General features: G+C 35.1%; 1 protein-coding gene across 5 annotated transcripts in view; it reads right to left on the minus strand.

Annotated features, from left to right (window-relative positions):
- PPP1R12A (protein phosphatase 1 regulatory subunit 12A) overlaps positions 1-26,541 on the minus strand; it is a 112,580-nt gene that overhangs the window by 4,077 nt on the left and 81,962 nt on the right. The window contains exons 12-25 of one of the 5 annotated variants that reach the window (XM_068190298.1): positions 26,062-26,184; positions 24,538-24,699; positions 23,926-24,102; positions 20,191-20,281; positions 18,513-18,710; positions 18,168-18,336; positions 15,999-16,117; positions 15,270-15,335; positions 12,013-12,029; positions 10,719-10,860; positions 9,958-10,062; positions 9,049-9,096; positions 5,591-5,621; positions 4,515-4,565 (exon numbers count right to left, since the gene is read on the minus strand). In XM_068190298.1, the coding sequence (XP_068046399.1) occupies positions 4,534-4,565; positions 5,591-5,621; positions 9,049-9,096; positions 9,958-10,062; positions 10,719-10,860; positions 12,013-12,029; positions 15,270-15,335; positions 15,999-16,117; positions 18,168-18,336; positions 18,513-18,710; positions 20,191-20,281; positions 23,926-24,102; positions 24,538-24,699; positions 26,062-26,184 (1,480 nt within the window). In that variant the 3' untranslated portion in view covers positions 4,515-4,533. Of the gene's footprint in view, positions 1-2,498; positions 2,899-4,514; positions 4,566-5,590; positions 5,622-9,048; positions 9,097-9,957; positions 10,063-10,718; positions 10,861-12,012; positions 12,030-15,269; positions 15,336-15,998; positions 16,118-18,167; positions 18,337-18,512; positions 18,711-20,190; positions 20,282-23,925; positions 24,103-24,537; positions 24,700-26,061; positions 26,185-26,541 lie in introns of those variants that run through there. The other 4 variants (XM_068190301.1, XM_068190297.1, XM_068190296.1 and 1 more) reach the window with 4 other exon arrangements.

Below are 26,541 nucleotides of genomic sequence, written 5' to 3' on the forward strand. Positions count from 1 at the left end.
CCACAGAGAGGTAGATTTTCTAGTAAACTACTTTAACAAAATCCACTGTTCAAAATTAGATCTTTAACATAATCCAGTACCATTATATTTCTGCAAATCTCTGTAGGTAGATTTTAATCCTGATTCAATTAATAGGTAGAATAGGTCTTAAGGAAATATTTTCTCTTTTGTTTTGAGTCTGTTAGAGCACAGGGGAAGACTCGTAAGAGATAAAAGGGTTATATGACAAGATAAAATGGCATCGAGTTGCACTAGGAGAGGTTATATTGCATAGTAGGAAAAATTTCTTCACCAAGATGGTTATCAAGCAAAACTGCTCAGGGAAGTGGTAGAGTCACTATCACTTGCAGTATTTAAAAGATGTGTAGATGTGGCACACAGAGCATGGTTTAGGGGTGGTTATGCTGGGGTACTGGTTGGATTTGATGATTTTAGAGGTCTTTTCCAATCTAAATAATTCTATGGTTCTGTGAATAGCAGGAGATTCATCAGGAAGGATAAGCACATGTAACCTGAAATACTTACACTTCTCATTTATACTAATCCCCACATAATTTAAAGAAATCTCTTGGAGCAGTGCATTTCTATGGGTACTCAAACTTCTCGTGAGGTGACACCATACACTTTTCATGACAAGAAGGAGAAAAAAACACCTTTGTAGTAAATTCAGTAAAATTACAGTAGCATACTGCACTTTGAATTCCAATTTGCTTCTTACTGAAATAGTGAAGTATCTTCCTGTGGTAAGATTTGATTAAAAATGCACTGTTTTGTCTGTCTGTATCATGATTAGCTAGTAACTTTGCAGTGTTATAATTTAGCAAATTATGATTCAATAATCATCTGACATATGTGGAGCCATCTCAGATCTGTAAAATAATAATCATGTCTGTGCTTGCTGGAGGATTTACCAGTCTGTACACACAAAACAACTTGATTAATAAAGATTACAAAAAGCTCATGAACTGCTGAAGTACCGGTTCACACAGCTATTGTTAACCCACCATCATACTGTCAAGGCTCCCTGCTGTGTTTCCATTGCTTCTCTTTTGCTGGTCAGGCTACTCAAGCTCCACAACGACCTGCCACTGAAAACTCCTGCTATGGAGAGGAATACTGAATGGTTTTCTGTGGTTAACACCCCAAATGGCGTACCATGGTTAAAGGAATGCCAGTGCTAGCAAAAAAAAAAAAACAATATGGATGTGTAGATGTGGACAGCAGTCATTAGATTAGCTCAGCTGTGTTGAAAAACCACATTGTTTGCTGAGGCTGATGATGTAAGATGGACAGCCCTAAAGGGACTGGTCTCCTTCCTCATGCAGCAGTGTGCTCCTGCTGCTTTCTGCACAGTTAATTTAATGATCCAACAATACTGGGGCGAGCTGGATCAAGTACTATTATGAATAAAGGAATTTGTTTTCAGCCAGGTCAGTGAGCTGACTTCACTTCCTCAGTAAGGGTTAACACAAGGGAGCATTATGGAATGCAGGGCCTGGATCAGGAACACCACATCCTAATGTTAGTCCAGTTCCAGAAAGACACCAAGCAAAAGGATAAACCTTTTTATTTCAGGCATCTTAGTGGGGAAAACCCGAGAGCAGATTCTGAGCAGAATGCACGCTCATCGTGTTCCTTTCTAAGTGGGAAGGGGGGGTAAATGGAAGGAAGCAGTTTAGCAAGAGTCACTGTGCAGAAGGCTGGTTTATTTTTTTTCAACTACACATCTTAAAAGCTCACTGTAAACTCCAGCCTAGACACTTGTTATATTTAAGAGGAAGAAAGGCGTATAGATTTGGTGTAGAATGAAACCACATTTTATCCTCATGTAAGTTTTGAACCTTCCATGGGTTTCTGAAACATTCCTGCAATAACACTAAGAACAACAGACTAGCATTGTTTTCCAAGATGAAACTCAAAGCAGTTCATACTTTTATCAGAAGGGGTCTGAACCAATCTGATACACTAGGCAGTGTTTTTTTTTTTTTGTCTGTGATTTTACAATTAATGTATTGTAGGACTCTCATCCACACTGGGATGCCTATATATATATAGCAATATAAATCAATAATCTTAACTCTGTGCTAGAACTGCGTGTTTTAAATTGTCTATATCAAAATAAGGATTGGCAACTCAAATGGGATCCTAATACTTGAAAACAGTAATCAACTTGAAATTCAAATACATTTCTGAAAAAACAGTACTTTGGTCCCCTCTGAAACACTGAAATACACAAATGTAAGAAAAATGGTTGCTAATGCAGCTGTTCAGGAATGCACAGTACTGAAACTGGTTCTCAAACACTCCTTTTTTTGTTAAGAGTAAACTTTTTTTAAACTCTATGCACTTAAACCAAACTGCAGAAAGAAAGTTCAAATCTTAATTTCAATTTGTTAGAAAACTAGAGGCAAATCTATTTGAGTATTTACACAAACATCAAAACAAGAGACTGACTTTAGTATATCCTCATGCAAACCCAAATCCTTTCAGTTGTTGCCAAGATTTTAACAAGTCAAAGGTCTCCTGGATCCTTGCCAATTTATCTTCAAGGAGAAGCATCAGTGCTAGCAGGGGCAATACCACACCATACCAGCACATGAGCAACACCTCTAGCTTGTACACTGGGCACCATGCTTTAGCCACACCTCCAGAACCGAGCAGCACTGAGTCAGTTTCTGACACACAAGTGTTAATAGTAAAATTCTGCCCAAGCACAAACTGAATGTCAACACCTGCCTGGCTAAACAAAGGAGAAGGAAGAAATTACAAGTCCACAGAGCGCAGCTGCCTACAGGACCCTGACAACTTGGCAAGCACTCGGGTCAAGGCCCTATTCTCAGTCACCAGTCGCTCATTTATGTGTTTCAAAGATTGAATCTGCTTTATTTGTTGCAGGTTCTGCAGGAATCAAAGAAATAGGAGTGAAAATGAGAAAAAAAACCACATGTATATTAGATGAGCAGAACTGAAAGAAAACTTAGAAGAGACAGTCCTGTTTAAAGTAAATAAGCTGCTGTGAAAGGAAAGTATCAAACAAGTGGCACATTCTTGAAAAGCAATCTAAGTACCAGTAGTGATTAGTCACAGCTTTCCAAAACAGTTCAGGATGCATTAACAATGAGAGCTATTCCTGGAATTCTTCACTTAACATCCTAATTGCACAGACTGAGTCTCCTATTCAAAACCTTGTACATAATGACACATATAACACATACTTTTAAACAACTGTGCAACAAACTGTGTGAAGAATATTTAATCTTTAATTCAAAACTTTCACTTCTTGCTTATTGAAAAAAACTTTTGGAAAAACCAATATATTCATATTCTCTATTTTTATCAGAAGCCTAGCTTTCCCTAGAAGTTCACATCCTGTCTTCTACTCTTAGGTAGACAATTATTCTCCTCTATCACAGTTTTTTTCTTCTGTATTTCACTTCTGAAGACCCCTCAAGGAATCACGGACCTTGTGTCCTCCCTTACAGCAGACTATCTTGTTCTGAATTCAAGGGAACCAGAGGCATCACAGCTGCTCTTTTGCCAGTCAGCTTCAATTACTTTAACAGAACTTGGTGCATGTATTTTAATGAAAAGTATTAATTTAATACTTATTAAGTTAGTGCCATTTCCAAGCACCAGGGAGAGCTCAAAAATGAAAGGAAAGTTTAAAAGGAAACTTCTTGTTAATCAGTGATAAATATCAAATCTCAAAATAATGGTACTTTCACATCCCACTTAAATTCTAAGAGTTTTGTTGGCCATGTCCAATGTTTACATGAAAGGACATAATAGAAAATAAACCCACCCAAATTCTCACCCTTCTTAATCATATCAGAGGGTTTAACATTAATAAAAACTGGTTAAAAAACCCAAACAAACAGAAATGAAATTTATTTTAAAAAGAATAGTGCCTCTGAGATTCATTATATACATAGTTGAAAAAAGCAGAAATCAATTCGGTACGTGTCACTCATCTGTCAACAGCTCAACTCTACCTACTGCATTTTGTTAAGTAAAACCTGATTCACACTATACAAACAAGATTTTCTTTTGATATTGTAACATGCCATCTAATTAATAAAGAGCATGAGATAAAGACTGAAACAACATTTAATGCTTAAATATCTATACAATTATATGCTACCACTATTTAATAATAATGGATTTTAATAATAGTAATTAGTAAATAAAACTTATGAGTATCACATCAAAATTGTAGACTGCAATTCCATCTTGATTAGCTTAAGATATGTTTCATTCTAACCACCTCTGAATGTTTCTTGTTAGCCATGTTATAGAATCCTAGAACTCAGCACCTTCTTCTCAATCGTACATATATGGCTGCTTATGCCAGCACCACAGCTTTGCTACAAGCTGTGTGACAGGAGTGACTCTGACATCGAGCTGTAACTTAGTTATTTTCTAGTGAAATTATAGAAACCAGTAATACTGCCAGACTACATGTCTCACTGACATAATAATACACTTTGTTATTAATAATGTACTAATTTACTTACTTTCAGTTCCTCTTCCATTTCAGATATCCTTCTTTCTAGCGCTCTTCTTTCCTAAATCAGGAGATGTGTGTTAATGCTGAACAATACAATGTTTGAAAAATTACAGCTTGTAAATACTGTGGTAACAGTGAAATACTTCAAGTTTCAAAGATCATACAACCAAAAGCATAGTGTGGACAGAAAACTTGTGATGGCAGTGATACATAGAAATTTGGTCAATATGGAATTTTAATATCCAAAGAGGAAGAGATATAGAAATTAATGTAAAATCCTACAAAACATACCCCTTCTTTTTCACTAATTTAGAAAGGTTTTCAGTACAACTTGTTTGGATTTATTTTTCATGAGCTAGGCTTTTGTAAGACCTTAATATCCAAGAAATGCAGAAAATTATCAGAAACAAACAAGAATATTAAAAGATACAAGCACAAAAGCATAAGCTTTCACAGACAAACAAAGTTAGCTGAAACATCTGTCTCAGCTCAGTGGGATCTGTCCACACTCCGAACTGCAACAGTTGATACAACTGACATTACAGGACTTAGCTCAGTATCAAAGAAATCTAGTTACATGAGATCAGCTGCTTCTTGAGAAGATGTTTCTTGAATATTTTCTGCATTTCTTGTATAGTTTAATTTTCCTTTTATTTCCCTTTTTACCTAAGAAGCAGGAGAAATTATCCTTTGTATATGAACTCGATTGCACTGATTATATAACCAAGCCAGCTTATGGCAAGTTAGCTTAGGGTTTTCTATACTACACTGCAGTCTGCAGTGCAGATACATTCTTATTTTGATTAAACCTATTTTTCAACACATCTGACAGATCAGCAGCTAATGCAATAGATTTCGGGGTTTATAGCTTGATTGCTTGCTTTCCTGTGTCAGACGATGCAGTGTATCTCATTTAAAAGCAGCTGCAGGTATCAGTACTCTACATTCAGATTTTTTTTCCAGAGGGTGAGAGGCAAAAGCAACAGATTATTGCAAAGTGGACATATGCATCTGCATACAACGGTGTTATGCAAACAGCAAGCAGCATTGACTGAGGTGTGTAAAACTTTGGTTAGATCATACCGCCCAGTAGATACTGACTCTTGCCGGACACCTTTCAGATATAAATCATTTGAATTTAGTTTAATCACAGTGCAGTTATACCCCAACATTTTCCCATTATAGCAAACAACTTTAATTTTTATCAGAGTAATACATATATTACTGCAGTTGTTACTACTTAATGTACTTAACTCCTTCAAATTAAGACTTTTTTTATAATGACTGTAATGAGCATAAGTACCAGTGAGTTAACGGGATACAAGTAACTAACAAAAATCCCACAATGTCTTAAAATACTTAGAATTTTATCTGTTACCTACTAGTCTTACAGAATACCATATATGATGTGTTCTTATATTAAGCAATATTCAACAATTTTTTCTATTACCAAGAGATGAATGATCAAACCTCATAATTTCAGATGTCTAGAAATTCTTAATCCTTTTGAAGTATTTGCTTAACTAGCATGTTGAGCTTGTCTTTTAGCAATAAAAACCAATTCAGTAAAATCTTTAACTGACTTTTTATACTTCACATTATACAAAAGAAACAAATAGACTGGTCTAGGTATAATAGTCTTTGTAAAACTGTTTTGTTCCTATTATCTGAAGCTATGCTCCTCTTTTTCTTGAACTGCTTACTCTTCTAGGAACCGGTTTGAGGGATGCCAATGAAATAATGCACTGCAGTTTAACTGAGAAAGTTTCCCAGTATTATTTGATTATTTCCTGGACGCAGAGATAAGTATTTGAAATCTATGAGGTCTAAAATTTTATGACATACTTCCTCAACTCTGTAAGGTCTATCAAGAAACATTTGTAATTCACAAAAAAAGAAAAAATACATGCTAATCTCCCATCTTATAAAATACAATAAATCATTTGTATTTGTATCAAAGCAACTATGAGCCACAGGATTGTGCAGTCAGACTGACCTAGACAGATACTCACATATGAAAATGGACCCCCACAGAGCTATACAATTTTTAAGAAGTAAAACCAGATGTATATGCCTGCATATATTTGTATATTCAATAATACAAAGAAATACACCTCTCCACAGTTTAAATTCCCAGATGAAGAATTCTAAATTTGGGGAAAAAAAAGGTTTAAAGGTACCTATATTTTTCTGAATTCTAATCCAGACTGAAACCCATAAGTTTAACTTTTGGTTTGAAGTTTTATTTCCACGTCATACAAAATTCTGCAAAGGAGTATTAGCATATTTGGCAGAGTGACAGGGTGTTAAAGAAACCCTTATTTTTGCCCATGTATTGCTAGGACCTTGCACATGTGCTCTGATCTGTACCCTCATCCCCAGGGAAACAATCCCTTTCTGGTAAACAGTTTTCAAATGAACAATATTCACAATGTATTACCAAGTCACATCATGGAAACCCACTTCTGAAGGGTGAATTTAAATAAAATTCAAAGCCAGTATTTTCTGAATTTTACTACTGTGCAAATCTAGGTTTAATACATATTCTCATTTTCTTCACTGAAAAGGTAGATTTCAGCTGGAAAATGTCATAGTGCAAAGATGCATTCAGCTCTTTCTCTATTGGCCTTTTATTTCTTACAATTTTTCATCACTACTTTACTTTTTCCCTCTTCTCTATGTAATTTATATGAAAATATTTAGGTTTATATCTTATTTTAGTGAAGTCACATACTTGGAGAAGTATACTTAGAAAAGCCTTACCATTTCTTTTAATTTTTGCATTTTTATTGTTACATTACACATGAAAAAGGTATCTTTAAAATTATTTTGAAATGCTGAATAAGCTTATTTCTAGAGGTCAGCTATTGATGACTAGCAGCTGAGAATCCTGCTTCAGTCACATTCAAAGTGAAATTTAAACAACAAAAACATACAATCATAAATGTATTCCTCATTTAAATGTCTATCTGAAAAGAAGTGTAATTATAAACAAGATTCAGATGTACAAATTTTGTGTAAATCCTCCTTCAGCCATACAGCACCTAAGTTACATACATACATCACTAAGTTAATTATTTATCCACTAGATTTAATACTAATACGTTTAGGAAAAATAACATTTCTGAAAGATATTTTACTGTTGGACTGAATGTCTTAAAAAAAAAGTGCAAGAATTTCTAAAAAAGCCAGTTGTTGTAATGCAAAGGCTTGTTTTGGGAGAAAGCCAAGCAGCAATTTAAAACTGAAATTATGTCTATCTATGCAGTACTTTGGGCATTACCTAGGAACCCACACATTAATGGACGCAGCTACATCTATTAAATAATTAAATGCCCACTTGTGTGGTTGTACTAGCAAAGAAGAAACCAATTATCTGCTACTGAAACCTTTCTACTGATGAAATCACTGCCCACAGTAGGATGCCAAAAAAGTTAAAGAGAGAAATACGTGCTAAACAGCAGCAATTAAGTGCAGAGACTATTAAGATAAAGATAATGAAACTTCAGGAAGTGCCTGAGAGTATTTCTATGTCTCCATGTGCTCCCGTAAAATCTGTTTATATACTGGACAGTTTTGTGTAACTAAAACTTGTTTTGTATAAATAAAACCTAAAATACTGGAAAATTAGTACAAAAGGCTAGCGAATATGAAATTTACCAGGGATTAATAAATGTTTATCACATCACTCCTTACTGTCAATTTTTTTCCCCAGTTTGTATCTAATGTGTCACTCCACGATCAAGGGAGAAGAAAAGAACACATGGTGTTTAGAGTCAATGAAGGAAGCCAAGACCACCACAAAATCAATGTAGTTTGCTTTACACTGCTGTGAAACTAAACTTTTACAGGGCTGGATTTTAAATTTGCATGAAATTACAGCCTAAAATTATCATGTGTCCAACTTCTGAAATAATTCTTGTAGTCTCTCTTGCATATGAATTCACTGCATGACTCCCATTCAATTTAGGGTGTCTCTGATGCCCCTCTTCCTGCATTGTTTACTCATTCTTCCACTTTCTTCCCCTACCCCATTATCATATTCCTCTGGAAAAAGCTACAGTTCAAGAAAAGAGACAGATAATTTTATATCATTAGCAGGTTTAAGGACCCATGTCTGTGAAGCAGAAACAGCTATCTCATTACCAACAATAATTGGTGCCTCTGGAAAGCTCTGAGGAAATTACCTTCTCTGAATATAGGAAATGTGTTAAAAAATGAGCCACAATGAATCTGCTTAACGCTCTGGAATGCCAACATTGTTTTGGATGAGATGGAACAAGTGGCACATCCCTGGAGGGCAGCAGAGTTTAGGAACTGGTTATCACAAACTAACAGGCAAACTAAAGGCAACTCTTAAGAGTAATTCCCATCTCACATTCATTGCCACTTTGAAACCTAAAATACCCAAATCTTCTAAAAAATGCATATTATAAGAAAGGTTTCTGTTCCTACTAAAATATATCCAAACCAGGGGTTGCAAAACCAGCTAACACAAAGCTTGAACTGGAGTATTTAAAAGTTCTTTGACAGAAACTCACCCTTTTCTCCATTTCCAAGAGTGATCTGTCAGCAAATCTTTCTTGTCTCTGAAACACAAAATTGATGAAGACATTGACACAACACAGAACTGAGGAAAAAAACAATTAGACATTTTAGTATTCTGTCTGAAGTATGTAATCAAAAACATTTTAAAGTGTGTTTAGGGAAGTAACACTGAAATAAAGAATAAGCTGGATTTATCAAGCACTTTTTCACTATGTCACTATGTGACCATATTTGTTATTTAATCACTACACAGCCTTTGGCTAACAGGAAAAACACAGTATTTCTATCTAAAAGCATTACAAAACAGGCATTTTTCTTCACTAACATTTGCAGGGTACACATGAAAGACAATTAAGTTCAGGTGAATTGTGGTAAATATGATCCAACAATATGAAACATTCTAAAGCAAGAGTAGACAAATTTAGACAAATCTAATTCCAGTGTATGTGTCTTGTATAACTGTATGCAGCACTGTTATCTGACAGCAGTTATTGGTAACAGGAATGATTATTTGCTCTTCATTTCCAAGATAAAGTTATCTAACCAGCCAGGAAGAACTGGCAGGTTATGCCAATTTGCCAGCAGCCCCGACTGTCAGTTTGAATATAAGCTTAACAATGCAGAAAGTGTTTACTACTATCCTGCAAAAAAGCTGCATGCAGATACATTCTGGTAAGAACCACTACTACTTAAGTAGGCAGGAAGCAGTCTCACATGTTTTGTTCACAGCTGAAGACCAGAATGCTGCACTCTTTTCTTTTAGAAAAAGAGAAATTCTCCATTCCCATCTTTGGATAAAAAACAAGGCTGATGCCTAGTCAAGAGCAGCCCACAGCCTGAGGTACTTCTGGTTTATTATCTACACTGTTGGTTAAGTACATGATTTTTTGTTTTATACAAACCTGAGTGGTCTTCTCCAACTGTAGCTTAAGATCTGTAAGTTCCATATTGGTGTCATGTAACTGTGCTTTCAGTTTTTCATTTTCAGCTAGAATCTGTTCATAAAGCTAAGAGAAAATATTTGTTTAAAAATCAGATAATAGTGAGATTAGCCAAAAATCTTCAAAAGTATGACCAAACCACAGTAAAGTTAACAAATACATTAAGAATCTAAGAAGTAAAATAAAGAAGTTTAAAATTAGCAAGCACAGTTAGGAACTGTTACTAAATATTTCTAGAAACAGCCAGCTTTGTATAGGGAGCACACAACTTACCTTACACATAATAAAGCCACCTTTTCTTCTTCAGACTTCACAGATTACCCCACCACAGTAAACATTTAAACAAACTCCTCTTCTATTTTAAAACAAGAGCTAAACATATTTTTACCTTATAGGTATGTAAGCTGGCAAACACATAATAAAGTCTTCACATATGCATACATCAGTTTTAATGATACTTTTCTTATGATAATACTATCATATTATTTTTTTATTTGACTGTATCTTGGCTCCTCTGGATTTCTCCCTTGCTTTGAAAAGTACAAAAGTCAGAAGCTGTTTCATAATGTATATTTTTCCCCACTGTAGTGGTTGCTGTGCTTCTCCATTCAGCTAAGTTACTTTAAGCAGCATTTCGGATGCAAAGTGAGACTACTTTCACACAACTTAAGAAAAGCAGTAATGAAACCCTATTTTTCCATAAAACTTATTGAATCAGATACCTTCTTAAAATCAGGGCTATCATCTTTTTCTAGTCTACTGCAGTATGGTTTTCGATCTTCAAGATAACTCTGTGACCCTGATCGCCCCTGTGCTGAATCATAACGTTCACCTGCAGACATGCTGAGCGATCCTGTATCATACCTGTAAAAGAAAAATTCTGATTTTTCTTTGCCTTTGCAGCCAAACTGAGACCCCTGACTGTATCTCGTTTTGAGTTTGCTGCTACCCAGCTGAAAACAACCAAATGCAATTATGTATTGTTGTTAGACTACCGTCTTCTAATTTGATGCAAATTTCATTTTTATGTTCTTCATTATTTATTATTATGTACTTCAAGATTCTTGATGAAAATGTTTTCAAATTGCTCAGTCTGCAGAGTAATGCATGCAGAGACATATTTTAAATGTCATTAAAATATTTAATGCAAGCAAATATTTACATGTCTTAAAATACTTTTGAACTAGCTTAGATTAATTCTTCTTTATTTATAAAGAAGATATTTTCAAAAGTGTATTAGTTTAATTAAGTGTTTTAAAAAACACTAGATGAATGGCCTAGATGAATTTTAAGTTTTATTACAGCAACCAGGATTTCAAAACTATTTGTTGTGAATTCTAGCATTTCAACAGAAACAGCTGATGAAACAAATCTTTAGCAGTTTTTATCCTAATAACTCAATAAAATCCTGTATTAATAAAGTTAAGAGTAATTTCACACTGTTCACTCTTCACTAATCATGTGTTAGAGCAGTTTTATTTAACATATTTTCACCAGTCAGAACACAATAAAATTCTAATAATTGAAGCTATTGGTCCAAAAATAAATGATTTTAAAAATTATCAATATTTCAGCATTTACTTCTTTAACAAATCTTAAGGAAATGTGCTTTTCAGAGGCTGTATTTTTCTTGAGGTTACATAGAAGATTTTCAGTAGGATATTCTAAAAGAGAGGCAACAAAAACCTCTTGTCTTCTTTGTAAAAGCTGGGTCCGTGATGAAAAATCGGTAGGGCACAGTACTGTGTCCGTTATGTTCTGTGAAATGCCCAGCCTGCCTTCACTGCACTACAAATACATAGTTCAACAGATTCCCCCGCATGGAGTATTCCACCCACACATGGCAGGACTGTAGCTTCACAATCATACTTCATGCAAAACGTAAGTATCATCATAGCCTTTGAAAGCTCAATCCAACCACTGGATTTAGCTGAATTTGTACATAAAGAACTTAAAATGACAACATGCAGACAGAAAGTGTAACAATTCCAATTATTTTGTTTAAATTGCACATACCTTGAAAGGCTCTCACTCTGAGGGGGGAAAGGTAAAAAGAGAGAAAAATAATGGATTGGTGAATAATTTAATTAAAATATATAACAATCTGTGAACAAATACAACTAAACAGTTACATGAGATGCACATGCTATCCACCAGTATGTATTATCTGAACTGTGTCAAGCTTCAATTTTTTTTATGTCAAAATAGAAAAGAAGAAGAAAAGGCAAGAAATATGTGCTAGAATGCAGTTTACAAAATATGATTTACAAGGGCGTTAACATAACACTCTAAAAGTCTGGAGTGCCCTAAACAGTGGAGTTATTGCAGCAGTTAGTGCATTCTGGATTTGCTTCCTTGTTATCAAAGGAATCTGAACAGTGTTCCTCAAATTCACTGTTCCTTCTTTCTCTTCTTTAACATCAGCTACAATGTTTTGAACATAATGACTTCAGCTCAAAACAATACATTAAGATACAGGATCACTGTTTCAACATAGCACGACTTGAAAGAAGTTACTACAGCAACAACATAAGGAAGTACTTATCAGACTTAATTTATATGACAGTAAATTTTGTCCCTATGGATTCATCTGGAATGAATGAATGAAAATAATATCAAAAAATTAAACTCTCATAAGTTGAGAAGCAAAACTTAATTAAAAGTGATGACTTAAGAGTGAGGGAGTGTCCTCTATGTATTACATCAGTCACACAAACCTTTTACCCCTCTGGGTGGTCAATACAGATTCGTAATTTTTCCAATTATTATTCCTATCCTGAGTGAAGACATTTCAGTCAAGAAACTCTACTGACATATCATCACCTGGACATCCTCCAATGCTATTCACCTAGCAGTGGCTAAAGCCATGCGCATAGGTGGTTTTTTGGGGGGGCTGGTGTGGCTTGCTTGGTTTCCTTTTCTAGAAGGAAACCGTATTTTTTCAGTGTACATAGGTAAACAGCCACATTCTCCACAATACATTCAATTTCCCCTTAGACACCTTGAAGTGCTTTCACTGCACAGAGGATATCAAAGGTACATGCCATAGCCTAACCACTCCTAATAAAACATCACTATTTTCTATCAAGAGCATGAATAATGCTGGGAATTAAGAGATTTTGTAGAAAAATGGACAACCTGTTCTGATGTTTCACCATAAAATCATTTGTGTTGGAAAACACTTCCAAGATCACTGAGTCCAGCCTTTGACTGAGCACCACCATGACAACTAAACCATAACGCTCTCATGTCCAGTTGTTTCTTGAATGCTTCCAGTGATGGTGACTCCACAGCCTCTCTGGGCAGGCTGTTCCAATGCTTAACTACCCTTTCCAGTGAGAAAATTCTTCCTGATGTCCAACCTGAACCTTTCTGGCTCAGCTTGAAGCCATTTCCTTTTGTCCAGTTCCCTGTTACCAGGGAGAAGAGGCCAACCCCCACCTGGCTACAGCCTCCTTTCAGGGAGTTGGAGGAGAGGTCTCTCCTGAGCCTCCTTTTCTCCAGGCTAAACAACCCCAGCAGCTCCCTCAGCCACTCCTCACAGGACTTGTGCTCCAGACCCTTCCCCAGCCTTGTTGCCCTTCTCTGGGCATTCTCCAGCACCTCAATGTCTTTCTTGCAGGCCCAGAACCAGACCCAGGACACAGGACTCAAGGTGTGGCCTCACCAGTGCCAAGTACAGGGACACAATCCCTGCCCAGGTTCTGCTGGCCACACTATTGCTGATCCAGGATGCCATCGGCCTTCTTGGCCACCTGGGCACACGCTGGCTCATGTTCACCCACTGTCACCAGCACCCTCAGCTACTTTATCCCTTGGGCAGTTTCCAGCCACTCTGTCCCCAGCCTGTAGCACCGCCTGGGGTTGTTGGGACCCAAGTGTAGGACCCAGTAGTTGGCCTTATTGAACCTCATCCAGTTGGCCTTGGCCTACTGATCCAGCCTGTCCAGACCCCTCTGCAGAGCCTTCCTGCCCTCCAGAAGATCAACACTCCTGCTGAACTTGGTGTTACCTGCAAACTGACTGAGGGTGGACTAGATCCCCTCAGCCAGGTCACAGATGAAAGTACTGAAGAGGACTGGCCCCGATAATAAACCCTGGAGAATTCCACTCCTGATCAGGTTCCAGCTGGATGGAATTCCAATCACCACCACTCTCTGGGCCTAGGCGCATAGCAAAAAGTGCACCTGTCCAAGAATTCCTGGTCAGTCAAATCTATACTTCTCCAACATTCCAGCCCAACACACTCACCCTTTTAATAATATTCATGATTTTGGGACTGATTTAGCACTATTTCACTGTAATGTTATTAATTTTATCAGAAGCACCACACAGCATGCTCTACCAAAATTAATATCTACAGAACAGAATATGAAGTAATTACAACCTAAGGATTACAACCTAGGGATTATGATATGCACCACTGGAAGGGGAGGAAACAGGACTATGCAGTTATGTTCATGTGCCACAGAAATAAAAAATACAGCAAATCAAAATGGCACAGAATGAGTCTCTTAACTAAAATATTTAACAGATGTGTAATGTAAGCTTTTACAAAAAAAGAAAGAAATATCACTCGAGTTTTACTCGTTAGTAATGAACATGATTGTGTAGTGTGCTACTCCAGGGTTTAGGTCAAAAGAACTACATTATATATTCTTCTTATAGCTCAGCTTATATAACTAATTCTCTCTTAACAGCTTTTCATCTCACTGTCAAACACCATTCTGTTTTCAAGAACTCTTCCCATCAAATCAAGCCTATTATACAGTTTTCCACTGACTTTTTATTAAGACCAATAATTCTCATTTAGGATATTCAGAAAACCATTTTTTTCACTGAATAAATTACATACACTGCACTCTTCAACTTTCTATGTTTCCTTAAATTAACTTCTCATATTATTTTTTAATTATAATAATAACAGCACTGGGTTTAATTTTCAATGCTTTTAATTAGTGTGTATAAATAACTGGCCATAATTTATCTGAAAATAACAATATAGGTGAAATAAAGATTTTGCTGGGTAGAAACTGAATGCTTGCTCCAGTAACCTGCTGCATCATGTCCCTGACCTGTGTGTCAAAAATCTAATCTACATTTTCTGGATTTATAATCTACATTTCTGGATTCTACATTTTCTGTACAATCAGAATGGAAGTCAAAACGGTCAGTTACGGCCACTGCTGACATGTAAATACAACTGTAACAAAAATTTTACAACAAAATGTATCTCTTAAAAGCTAATGAACAAATTATCTTTCTTAAATTACCTGAGTTTCTTTCTTATTTGTTCCTTCTTCTGAATCAGATTGGTGATCCTGTTCATTTTCATCACTCTGGTGAAAGAGGTAGGAGAGGAAAAATAATTAAAACTGTTGAAAGCTTAGTAAGATTTTAACGCATTCTACACTTTGAACATGAAAATCTAAGATCAGCAGAATACTCCACAGAGAATATACAGGATATATGAAGAAAATTCTCAAACAGGTACATGTTTTCAGTATCAGAAGGAGATGAAACAATTTTGCATTTGACACATGAAAACCTGACTTTTACATTATATATGGATCCCATGACAAAGAAAAGGGAAACATCATGTCTGAAACATCAACTATAACCTTTCTAATCTGACAGCAGTTCTTTAAGTTGCTAAGTACATAGCTACTTGCAATGTGCCAAATAAAGAGTCTCATTTTTACAGCTTTGGTACACGTGCAATAGAAAACATTTTTTCAATAATTTATTTTCCTAAGATTATAATTAATTCCTATTAAGTTATGGTTACTACAGTGTTCTAGAATTCTGGTTAGCAGTATCAACTGAAAAAACTTAATTTTGATTCTGCTCCTGAAAGCATCAAACCAAAACCAAAGACAATTCAAACTGAAAGCATAATTTTTTCTAGAACAATGAGTTACATATTGTATTATTCTAAACAATTTTCTATTTTAAGAGTACACTATACACATTTCATTTTGCTACAAGTGAAGTTTACTTACATCCTGAGTCCAAAAAGAAACTCCTGTAGATCGTCGTTTTTCTCTTGGTCTCCGTCTTTCCCTTATAGACTTAGGCTGTGACTTATCTTCTTCCTTTTCTTCTTCTTTTTTGCCCCCTTCTGTTAATAACAACTTTCTCATTCACTGAATTATGACACAGTCTAATTTTCTGAAATACTTCTTTTCAGTCTTTAAAATGTCCACAATAAATTCTTTTTACCTGAAATAAATTCACTGAAGAGCTTCTTACCACATACTGGGTTTGCTATAACATACACTTCCCAGATAGCTCTAAAATACTGTAAATATTAATTTCACCTCAGTCACCTAAACAAAATGTCTTAATCTAACAGGAATACAATACAACTTGGACTTACAATTCAGTTTTCAAAACTGCCATGTAATAATTGAAACATCTGGTGTCAGCAGATGTATAAAATTATGAAAGAAAAAGAGAAGGTAATCCTTTACCATTCTTCATCAAACAAGCTTTTCTGTTGTATACATCAAGGACGCAGTATTAAAAAAACCCCATCTATTACAAATCCTTCTTAGAGTCCTCCTTTTCATCACAGTCCTCTCCATTTTTGCTCTAAGGAAAAATAAATTGGGACCTCCTAGGTTAGATTATTACTGTATTACAGATGTCCTTTTCCTTGAAAACAAATGCAATGGCAATTTGAAATAGATGTAACAACTCAGGATTGTGTTTGCTACCCTATGTATTTACAAGTAACATGTGGAAAAAAAACCATTAAACAAACCTGCCCAAACCAAAGTTCTTTACTTAATACCATGCAGTTTGTTCAGCTTGATGTTCTTTTATTAAATAAACCACAGAATTGGGTCCAGATAGAAGAATTACTAATCATTAATAACTATCATCACTAGTCTTCAGAGGTAAATAATCAAGTTAGAGTGAAACAAAAATTAAATAGGAAAGAAGAGAAATACATTTATGGTGAGCATACACATTTCCTAATTTAATAAACTAGGGTTTTACTGCTGGGACTTCAGATGGTAGTGTATTTCTCCTCCAAAAGCCTTAACTTGAAAAAAATAGAACCTCTAGTAGGTAATATTTGCCAAATGAAAACCTTTTCCATAGAACAATCTAGAGTGAGTTTCCTAGAGTAAGTATGCATTATGAAATAATTGTAATCCAAATTTCAGTTCATTTTAGGAAAAAGGGAAAAAATTAGAAAGCATATCCATGAAGCCCAGCCCCAGTAACTTCCTCGGAAAATACCGTTCTAGGGAACATGGCAATACTGCTATCGAGTTCATGGAGATTTTATCAGTGGATCATTTTATCTCTGTAGAATAAAATTATCAATTTCAATCAGTAACCCTACTGAAATTACTGATCAATAACTTGAATTAAAGTATTTCTTTCAAGTCAATAGTGGCAAGTCCAAGAATAGGAGATCACACTGTATGTTAACAGGCTCCTCATTTGACGGGCAAAGAATCAGGCACAACATCTCTCAGAATTATAGCAGGTAACTCACATTTAAAATGAGGGCAAAATCTCTGTGACATCAGAGAAGAACATTCTGTGATCTCTGAATCATGCATCTAATCCTCAGTTTAAGATTACATAAACCAGTTAAAGCATGCAGAAGTATGGTTAAATCTGAACTGCAATGGGAAACGTCCCCTTTAAGGACCTCTCGGGGCTGTATGAGCAGCTGGAAAAGGTTTCCAGCTGCTTATACAACCCTGAGAGGTCCTTAAAGAAATAAAGCATGATTCCAGTCCTTCAATGTAGAAAGACTGAAAAAAACTCCTAGTTATTTAGCAATTATTTAATCAAGTAAAATTCCTTCTTAATACATGCAAATATTCAGACCTTGAAAAATAGTATTTTATTATAGTTATTGCATTGAAGTAGAAGTTAAAGCATTATGTGGATATTTATGGGAGTATATTTGAAATTTCTGTGACCCAACAATGGAAAAAAACCATATGGCTGCAAAACACCACCAAATACAGAAAGTCTTTTTCCCTCTCTATATGAAAATTTTGAAATTTCTTACAGAAGATTTGAGCAAGTTACATCCCCAGTCATCTTACGTATCTCACCTTATTCTGAAATACCTCTAGAAATGTAAGCTACTCTTTGTCAACTAAAAGAAAAAAAAAACCCTTCATAAACAGTACTCCTACCTCTCTCACTTTCCTTTGTTCCACTCCGAGAATAGGCAGAAGTTATACCTATAAGGCTGTTTGGTCTGTTTAGCTGACTTGAACTTGACAGAGAGCTAGTGGACGTGGAGAGCGAAGAGGTGGATGATGAAGAAGTAGAAGTTGAACTTGGTCTATAGCGATGATACGGCTATTCAACAGAAAAATGTCAGAATTAATTTACCAATATTAACAAATACAAACCATGGGATATGAAAACATTTAACTATATAAATTATTCTTACAGTAGTACCAAAACTAAAATAATATTGTTGGAGTAAAGATTTATATAATTTCTCTACCTAAAGAGACTCATCATGAAAATACCTCTTCAACAGTTCGGGAATATCTTTGTCTATAATCATCATCTTTAGTTTCAGATTCTTTCTTTTCTTCTTGTTTTTCTTTGTCTTGCTTTTCTTTCTCCTCCTTTTCTTTTTCTTCATTTTCCTGTTCTCTGGTTCGTGTGGGACGACTTCTTCCTATAGTTTTTTCAGCTTCTTGAAGATCTGTCAGTGTTACGCCCTGTGAAAACAGCAGTCAGAAACACCATTTAAATATAACATTAACATTAATGTAGATGATCACATTACATAAATATTTTAAAGAAAACATTAAACTTAAGAAAATTAAATCTATCTATTAAGAAATAAAATTTACCTATATATTCTACCTATAAGCTTTCCTCTTGAATATTTGAACCAAACATCCCTCTGGTATGTGGCAAGTATTTGCTGTAATGTGATCTACCACAGACTCTCCAGTAAGCCAATTTTTAGCTAAACTAGGAGATACAGATTGCACAGAAGATCCTATAGAAATAATTTAAGAATCCAATAGATGCTTTTAATATGATTGTAAGCATACTAAACATTTCTGAAAGAACTCTAAAAATGTAATACTCATCTTTTCAGAATTGTTGATACTTTACAAATTAATCCTTGCAATAGAATTTTTAGGTCAGCAACACTAAAAAGTCTCTTGCTATTTTTAGGCTAAAAACTAGTTTTGAAATAAGCTCAGAAAGCAAACAATTTCATGAAGTCAGCTTTTCTCTGCTATACTTTTCAGCTAACGTATCTTAGTGAGACATTGCTCAAAACACTCTGTAATCTATTCGTCAAAGCCAACTTTGCATCTTATGAGCTACTTAATTGCTTTTAGTGTTGATAAAGTTTAATCCAGTAATTCCTGGTAGTTTCTTGACTGCAAGGATTCAGCAATAGTTAGCCTGTAGTCTGACCATCATTCAGGGCTACAAAGTAAATTAGAACTACTAATATGAATTAGTAGTAGTACTACAAGAATTAGTACTACAAAGTAAAAATAAGTCCCATACAGTGAAGTTGTATCAAGCAGCACAGATCTCTCATTTGGAAAGCTAACCAGAAGTATTTGAGGGGTTTAAAATTGCACAGATTTGAAAGCAATGTAGCTATGGACTCAGCCTAAAAACAGGTAAGTAAAATGGCCAGAGTATTTCTTTGTGCTGTTTTACTCAGGGACTATTTGCCGATTATTCTCAGTTTGCCAGCAGACAGTGGCTGGCAGTTACTCCACTGCCCAAAGAGCATTCAAGTACAATTAGAGATACTCTATTTTGCTCCTGCCACATTGGTCCCTGTGACAGGATTGTGCTAGTTGCTGATAGATATGGATAAAAACTGGGAAGAACTTCCAAATACATCAGTATGTAAACTAAGAGAGAGAAATGTTGCAAAGAGATACGCAGTTAGATGTTAGATTATTAGCACATAATAATAAGTAGCACTCCCTTTTAGTATTTTTCCTTCTCCAGAGAAATTAGACTAAAAGTATTTTTTCCTATGTCATGAATCTTATTAGCTATCTATATGTTGATCAGCTCAATCGTATTATCTACAATAGCACATGCACAGAAAAAAAAAATTACAAATGGATGCAATTGCAGTATGCTAGGCCTGTTTCTCAAGAATGATGTTATGGGTATGTTTTCAAAAATGTAGAAGCTTTAGTAATACTATACCTGTGTAGATCTTCTAGACTGTCTTGCTTGCCTGGATCTAGCTTTTCTTTGGGACTCGGACTCTTCATCCCGTACTGGAGTGAGGTATGATCTAAAGAGTTAATTACAAATAAAATTAGCATATGATAATTTTTGCTCAAATTTATTAAGTGGTCAAACCCCCACCCCCCCCCCCCCCCCAGCACAGCAGACTGAAAACTAAGGCAGTCAGAAGAAAATATTTAACTATATAGGATAGATTACATTTTAGACATTTCATTCACATCATACTGATCTACTTATTCATCACGACAGCAGCTTTAGAACTCACTTAAAATTCCCAGTTTTCCTACTTAATTTAGATTTCTTTTTACCATTTTCTATAAATTTAACTTCAACTCTTTTGATATATCACTGGTCTACTAACACAGGGGTAGAAGACCTCAGAGATTCAGCCAGTTAAACATTTATACATCAAATATGTGTGTGTACTAACTTTTAACATAACTTGTAAGCTTTCAGAAAAAGCCAAATGTACTGTTAATGCAGAAAACCTAATTATATCATCCATTTCACCAGAAATTAAGAATCCTTGAGGAGGTGGTTACCATCTTTTCACACGAATCATCCACGCTTTGAGTAACCCAAGTCCCTTTGAAAAAAAAGGAGCCTAAAAATAAATCTTCATGAAACTCACAGAAGTCCTGCAGAATAAGCAGGTAATTGTATTCAAAGATAAAAGGCTACTAGAGTAGACATACAAGCTCTAGACTCTTTATAAGAAATTCTCTAATCCAGATAACAGGTAAAAAACCAACAGGACATAGATATGTTCACAAATGCATATATTTGTATGTATGTAGAACCCATAATTAAAGAACTTAAAAGATTTTAATGCATTTGTTGATTTTCTATGGCAGAATACTCTGGGAAGCTGCTATAATTTCACACAGTTTTAAAATCCTTAAATTGGCTATAAATTAGAAAAAATGAGAAAAAAGATTTGAAAAAAGCAAAATCAAAAGGTTGTTAAAAGGCTGCTTAAAACCTCTCTGAGCTTCTTTAGATCAGATTCTGTAGTATTTTCTGATTGTCTCTATATATCATCAGTCAAGAACAGTTAAGAGTCACTGGATAAGGATTCAATAATTTGCTAGTGATTATGCCATCAGTTATTAACACCTAAATAATTTATGTTTGGAAAGAGCAGTTTGCTTACTTAATAATATATTTAGTAGCCTTAGCACATACTATAAAGAGTTCTGAAACAATCATAAGAGTTAAAAAACTTAATTTACACAGACCTGTGGATTACAACCTATGCTCTACCCCATTAAAATACTTACAACTAACTGCTATACTTAAAAATATTGAAACAACTTCCGTCTTACGGCGCATCTTAAAAAACCTATACTATGTAAATTGGATTTCCTTATCCGTGTCTCTTCCAAGCAGCATTTTTGACTGACTTTCCATTTCTCAAAAACTCGAGGCTGTATCAACACAAGGAAAAGGGTTCCCATTAGGCTGCTGTAGTTAACTTGACCTGAACCACCACCTATCTAATAGGGCTTGACTGCAGAGCAGGTGTTATCTTTAGGGCTTAAAATTGCTACAAACTGTTTCCCATAACCTTCTTTTTAGTAACTGCTGCACCTATGCCTACCTTCCACTAAATCTGAAATATTTTTAATTGCACTGAGAGAAAATGAAAAGTCTCAACTTTTCAGGTGCACACGGCAGTTACAGTCAAGAGTAGAAAGTACTGTTCCCTAGCATCCCTTGCATGTGCCACACAGAGCTACCTATGCTGTATTATTCATGATAGAAAGACTGAGAGACTCAAGTTTGTCATTTCCTTCCCTGTTTCTTTCTTGGTTTTTTTAGGATTTTACCAATCCTGAAAATCAAATAAAGAATATAGCTTCTTCAGCTGTTCCAAAAGAATGCACCATTATGTGCTACATCAATAAAGTACTTTATATCTTCACTTTTCAACTATATTTGAAACAGTCTTGCAAACATACTTTCTAAATATACAATTTCAGTTGATAAACACAGATGAACCAACTTCATTACTTAAAAAAATATATAGCATATAATATTTCATATTTTTTTTCATGTGCATAGAAACATATGTAGATACACAAATAAATATATATATATATCTCTATATATACAGATAGATATGCTTGTGCTCATATTTAGAGCACTACATTCTCAAATGCATGCAGCAATTATTCCAATTTTGACTTCTAAGATTCATGGATATACTAATATGCCATTAAGAATGCATCTGCAACAGTACATTACACAATCAGCCCAGTCACAGAAAACCACAGCATTTCAGGCCAACTGCAGGTATCTAAAACATATGTAGTATATGCATATTAGTATACACACACCAGTGAGAGCAAATGAGACAGCAAAAGCCTAATTCTAATTTTCCTTGCCTTTCTAGCTGATATAAGACTGAAATAGCATCTGAATTTTAGAATTTGAACTACTCTGAATTATTTTCAAGAAAACGCACATTTTGTTGATTATGCTTTTCATTTGCTGGGTTTGGTTCAAATTTCACTATGGAAAATGCAGGTTCTGACTACTGTAGTTATTGAAATGGATTGTTAGCACATGTGGACCCTTCCTGAATCATGGTGGGGAATAATAAAAACATAATCCACATATCATAGAAGTTTTTTCATCACAGTTGTGGGTAGGAAGGAAGACTACAAAAAACAGAGTACCCTAATTAGGCCTCTATGAGGAATCTTTAAATGCTGCTGCCTTAAGTGAACCAAAAGAATACAATTTTCTCCTGTAGTAAGGAACAGCTTCATTACCTCCGTGAACATACAGAGATACACATATCTGATACAGAAAGTACATTTCAAACCTACTACGGGAGCAACACACAAACCTGAACTGCAGCAGGAGGGTTAAAGGATAAACATTTATAAGTACCCAGAAAAGAAGAACAAGGGAAAGCTAACAGAAATTAACCATCTTTTGAAATCTTATTTTTGCTTCCATAAATAGAAGGAAAAAACTCTTTATGGAAACAAATATGCACTAATCTTAACTCATCTTTCATATAACTGTAAACAGAAAAAAACACCATATTCTTAAAATAAGGTTTACATCAGGTTCTTACTCATTCTTCATACTGAATATCTCTTAAAGCATTGCATTTCAAATTGTATGACTATGTTTCAAGTAGAAGAGACCCTAAATCATGCAATGAAATAAACAGAATGTGTTGGGTTCAATACTCTCTTCTCAATAATGTCAGGCATACAAAATGATTGAAAAAATGCTATGCTGTGACTTATTAGCATACTGCCAATGGCATACTACCTCAGTCTGCAGCAATGCAGTTGTAGTAATTAATTAATTAACTGCTAATTTAAATAATTTTAATTCACTGTTTTTACAGAGTTCCATTACTGGTATTTCTAAGAGGACTCATTTAATCTGTTAAGAGAAATATAAATCTGAAAATACCATATACCATATGAGAACCCAAGGTCAGTCAAAAACATACAATATCAAAGTTTATATTTCATTAATGGTGTCTACTTGTACTAAGCTCTTAGATAAACTGAGGTACCAGTTGTTTCAATGCACAGCAAGAAAACAACATTGCTTTACACACTGTACTGTTCAAATCTGTGGTAACCATCACATTCCTTTAAATAATAAAAAAAAGTAGAATTTTTGTGTAAGAGCAACATTACTCTTAGGACCTTTACACACCTCCGTCTCTCCCTGACCTCTGATGTTGAGGACACAGTGCCAGAAGTAGCTGTAGTCATGGCTGTGGTAGTGGCTGCAGCACTTACAACAGATGGTGCAACAGGAACGGTCACTGCTGTAGGAACACTGTCCTTTTCTTTCTCAGTACTATCCTCAGCCCACAAACGATTTGAGGTACTACAGCATAACAAGCAGCAACACAAAAAAAAGAGAAAAGGAAACAGCTAAACAATGAAAGCACTTTACTAAACAACTAATAACATGTAAATTGAGGGATGGATTTTTTTTAAGAAGCAAACTGAGAAAGGTCTCTACTATGAAAGTTCAGCTTGAGCTATTAAATTGAATGAATTAAGAATTACCAGTTCACAATAACTGAACTTTTATTCTTCAGACCCTTCTGATTTATTCTTTTATACCAACATGGCTTTCATGTTACAGTAGAAAGCCATTCACAATTTTTGAGCCAAATTGTATAAAATCAAAACAAATTTAACAGTAAAGTGAAAAAATCCAGAGCCCCAGGATCTACTAAACAAGAACGCATGCACATACATAAGCACACACTAGACCTGACAAAAAAAAAGGAACAAAATGTCCTGGTGCCATTACCTGCTTTGTACACCTGCTGAAGTAGAACCCGTTGTACTCTTTGTAGTAGTGTTTGTGCTGGCAGGCAGCGTTTTCTGAGGACCAGCAGAAGAGGTAACTGTTGATGCAGTACTTGGAACATTTGAACTTATCAAATCATCTTGTCTTCTACCAAAGGAGCCACTGAAGGAAAGACATGCACAATGACTGCATTTATTACTTATATTTTCTCATTAAAATATCACCAAGCTGTGAATGAACTATTAAATTTCTGCCCATGTATTCTGTGCCTCAGCCGAGTCTTAGAAACTTCTGGTGCAAAAGTGGCATTTTTTTCCATTGTTTCCTTGGCTAGGACTTTTAATTTATGATTTTGGAGGACAGCAGAAGTGTCCCTTAGTCCCAGCCATTTCTTCACCAAACAGGATAAAGAATGGAATCTCACTCGTTTATGTAAGAATGTCTTGATCACATCTACTAAAGCATTCATACAGGGCCCCGAATGTCCCATTTTTAAACTGCTGTTTCACCCACACTGAACACCTCAGAAAATGCAGAACCTTATTGCACAGCTTGTCAGGAAAGAAAACGTCATCAATATCACTCCTCTAATAATTTGAAAGCAAATAAATATACTGCCCCATTAAAAAAAATCTTTAATCATTCCCAGGAAGAATAACATCCCACTCAGGTTTTTCCCTTGCTCTTCAAGCTATAAAGCAGACCCAGTGGTTTACAAGAAATAAATATGCATTATGCTGTATGAGACAGCCTGGTTGCTGATAACATCAATGTCAAGACTCAAAAAAATGCTAAGTATGTATCACACACATCAGCAGCATGTACCAATATGCAGCTCAGTTATTTGATTCTTTTCTTTGATCTATTCATTTTAGCTATTTATTTCCCCACTAATTACAATGAAGAATTTGACTCAAATAGCTACATTGAAACTACACAAAGCAGCAAAGTTAATCATGTATTATATGTGCAGCATATGATTCCTCCTGAGAAAATTTTGCAAGTCAGGAACCAGCACACCTGAGAATTATTCTCATATTTTCATAATTTACTTTGCATTCAAGTGAATTCTATGTAGTCTATGATGCTGATACTCAACATAGGTATGGCTATAATTTACAATTAAAGACAGCAGTCCAATACCTCCAAGACTGTCATGCAATAACCAGAATTTGAGACAGTATTTTCCCCCTTTTCATATACCAAGCAGAAACATTGCAACATTTAAAATAATTATCTTTGATTACTGAACTCATCTGGAAAGCGTCAAATGAACCCCAAACTGAAATAAACCATAGGAAAAAGGAAGTATCTAACTTTAATTACATAGTTTAAAATCAGCACAACCACTGCATCACCATACAACTGCATGTTTAAAACCAGCACAACCATTGCAATACACACTTTGCAATTATTATGAACATGGCAATATGTCACCATTCAGTTTTAAACTGTCCTTATAAAATTATTCAGTACTTGTTAACTTTTAAGCCTACTCTGATAAAAAAAGAGAAAATCCCACACCTTCTTTGATAACTTGTGTTTAATGATGTAGGACCTTCATTCAAACTGTTTTTCTTGACATCTTCCTCCCATTTTCTCCTGGTGTAGGAACTGCCACCACGTATTGAACTAGCAGATGAATCCCTGTAAAGGAGATTTTAGTTCAGCAAACTTACATTAAAGAAAGCTGTTTTTGATGTGAGTTGAGCAGGAGCTCCAAATTAAAATCCTGGATAACACACTTAAAATAAATGTAACTGAATAAGGAATAAAATTGCTCTTATGGACAATCATTTTCAAGCCACTGTGGAAAGATACTACATTCATACTAACATAATTAGAAACATAAGAAGAAAGCAGCATTAAAAGAAAACTGTTAAAGAGGATTTAATTGACATTAAATCAATTGTTGTTTTTTATCTGTAGTCATTGCTAGATTTTTCTCAAAAAAGGAACAAGACGTTTTTCTATTTGCTCCTGAGATTATCCAGTGCAATAAGG

Source organism: Anomalospiza imberbis, chromosome 5 (genome assembly GCF_031753505.1).
Source record: "Anomalospiza imberbis isolate Cuckoo-Finch-1a 21T00152 chromosome 5, ASM3175350v1, whole genome shotgun sequence".
Taxonomy (NCBI): Eukaryota; Metazoa; Chordata; class Aves; order Passeriformes; family Viduidae; genus Anomalospiza; species Anomalospiza imberbis.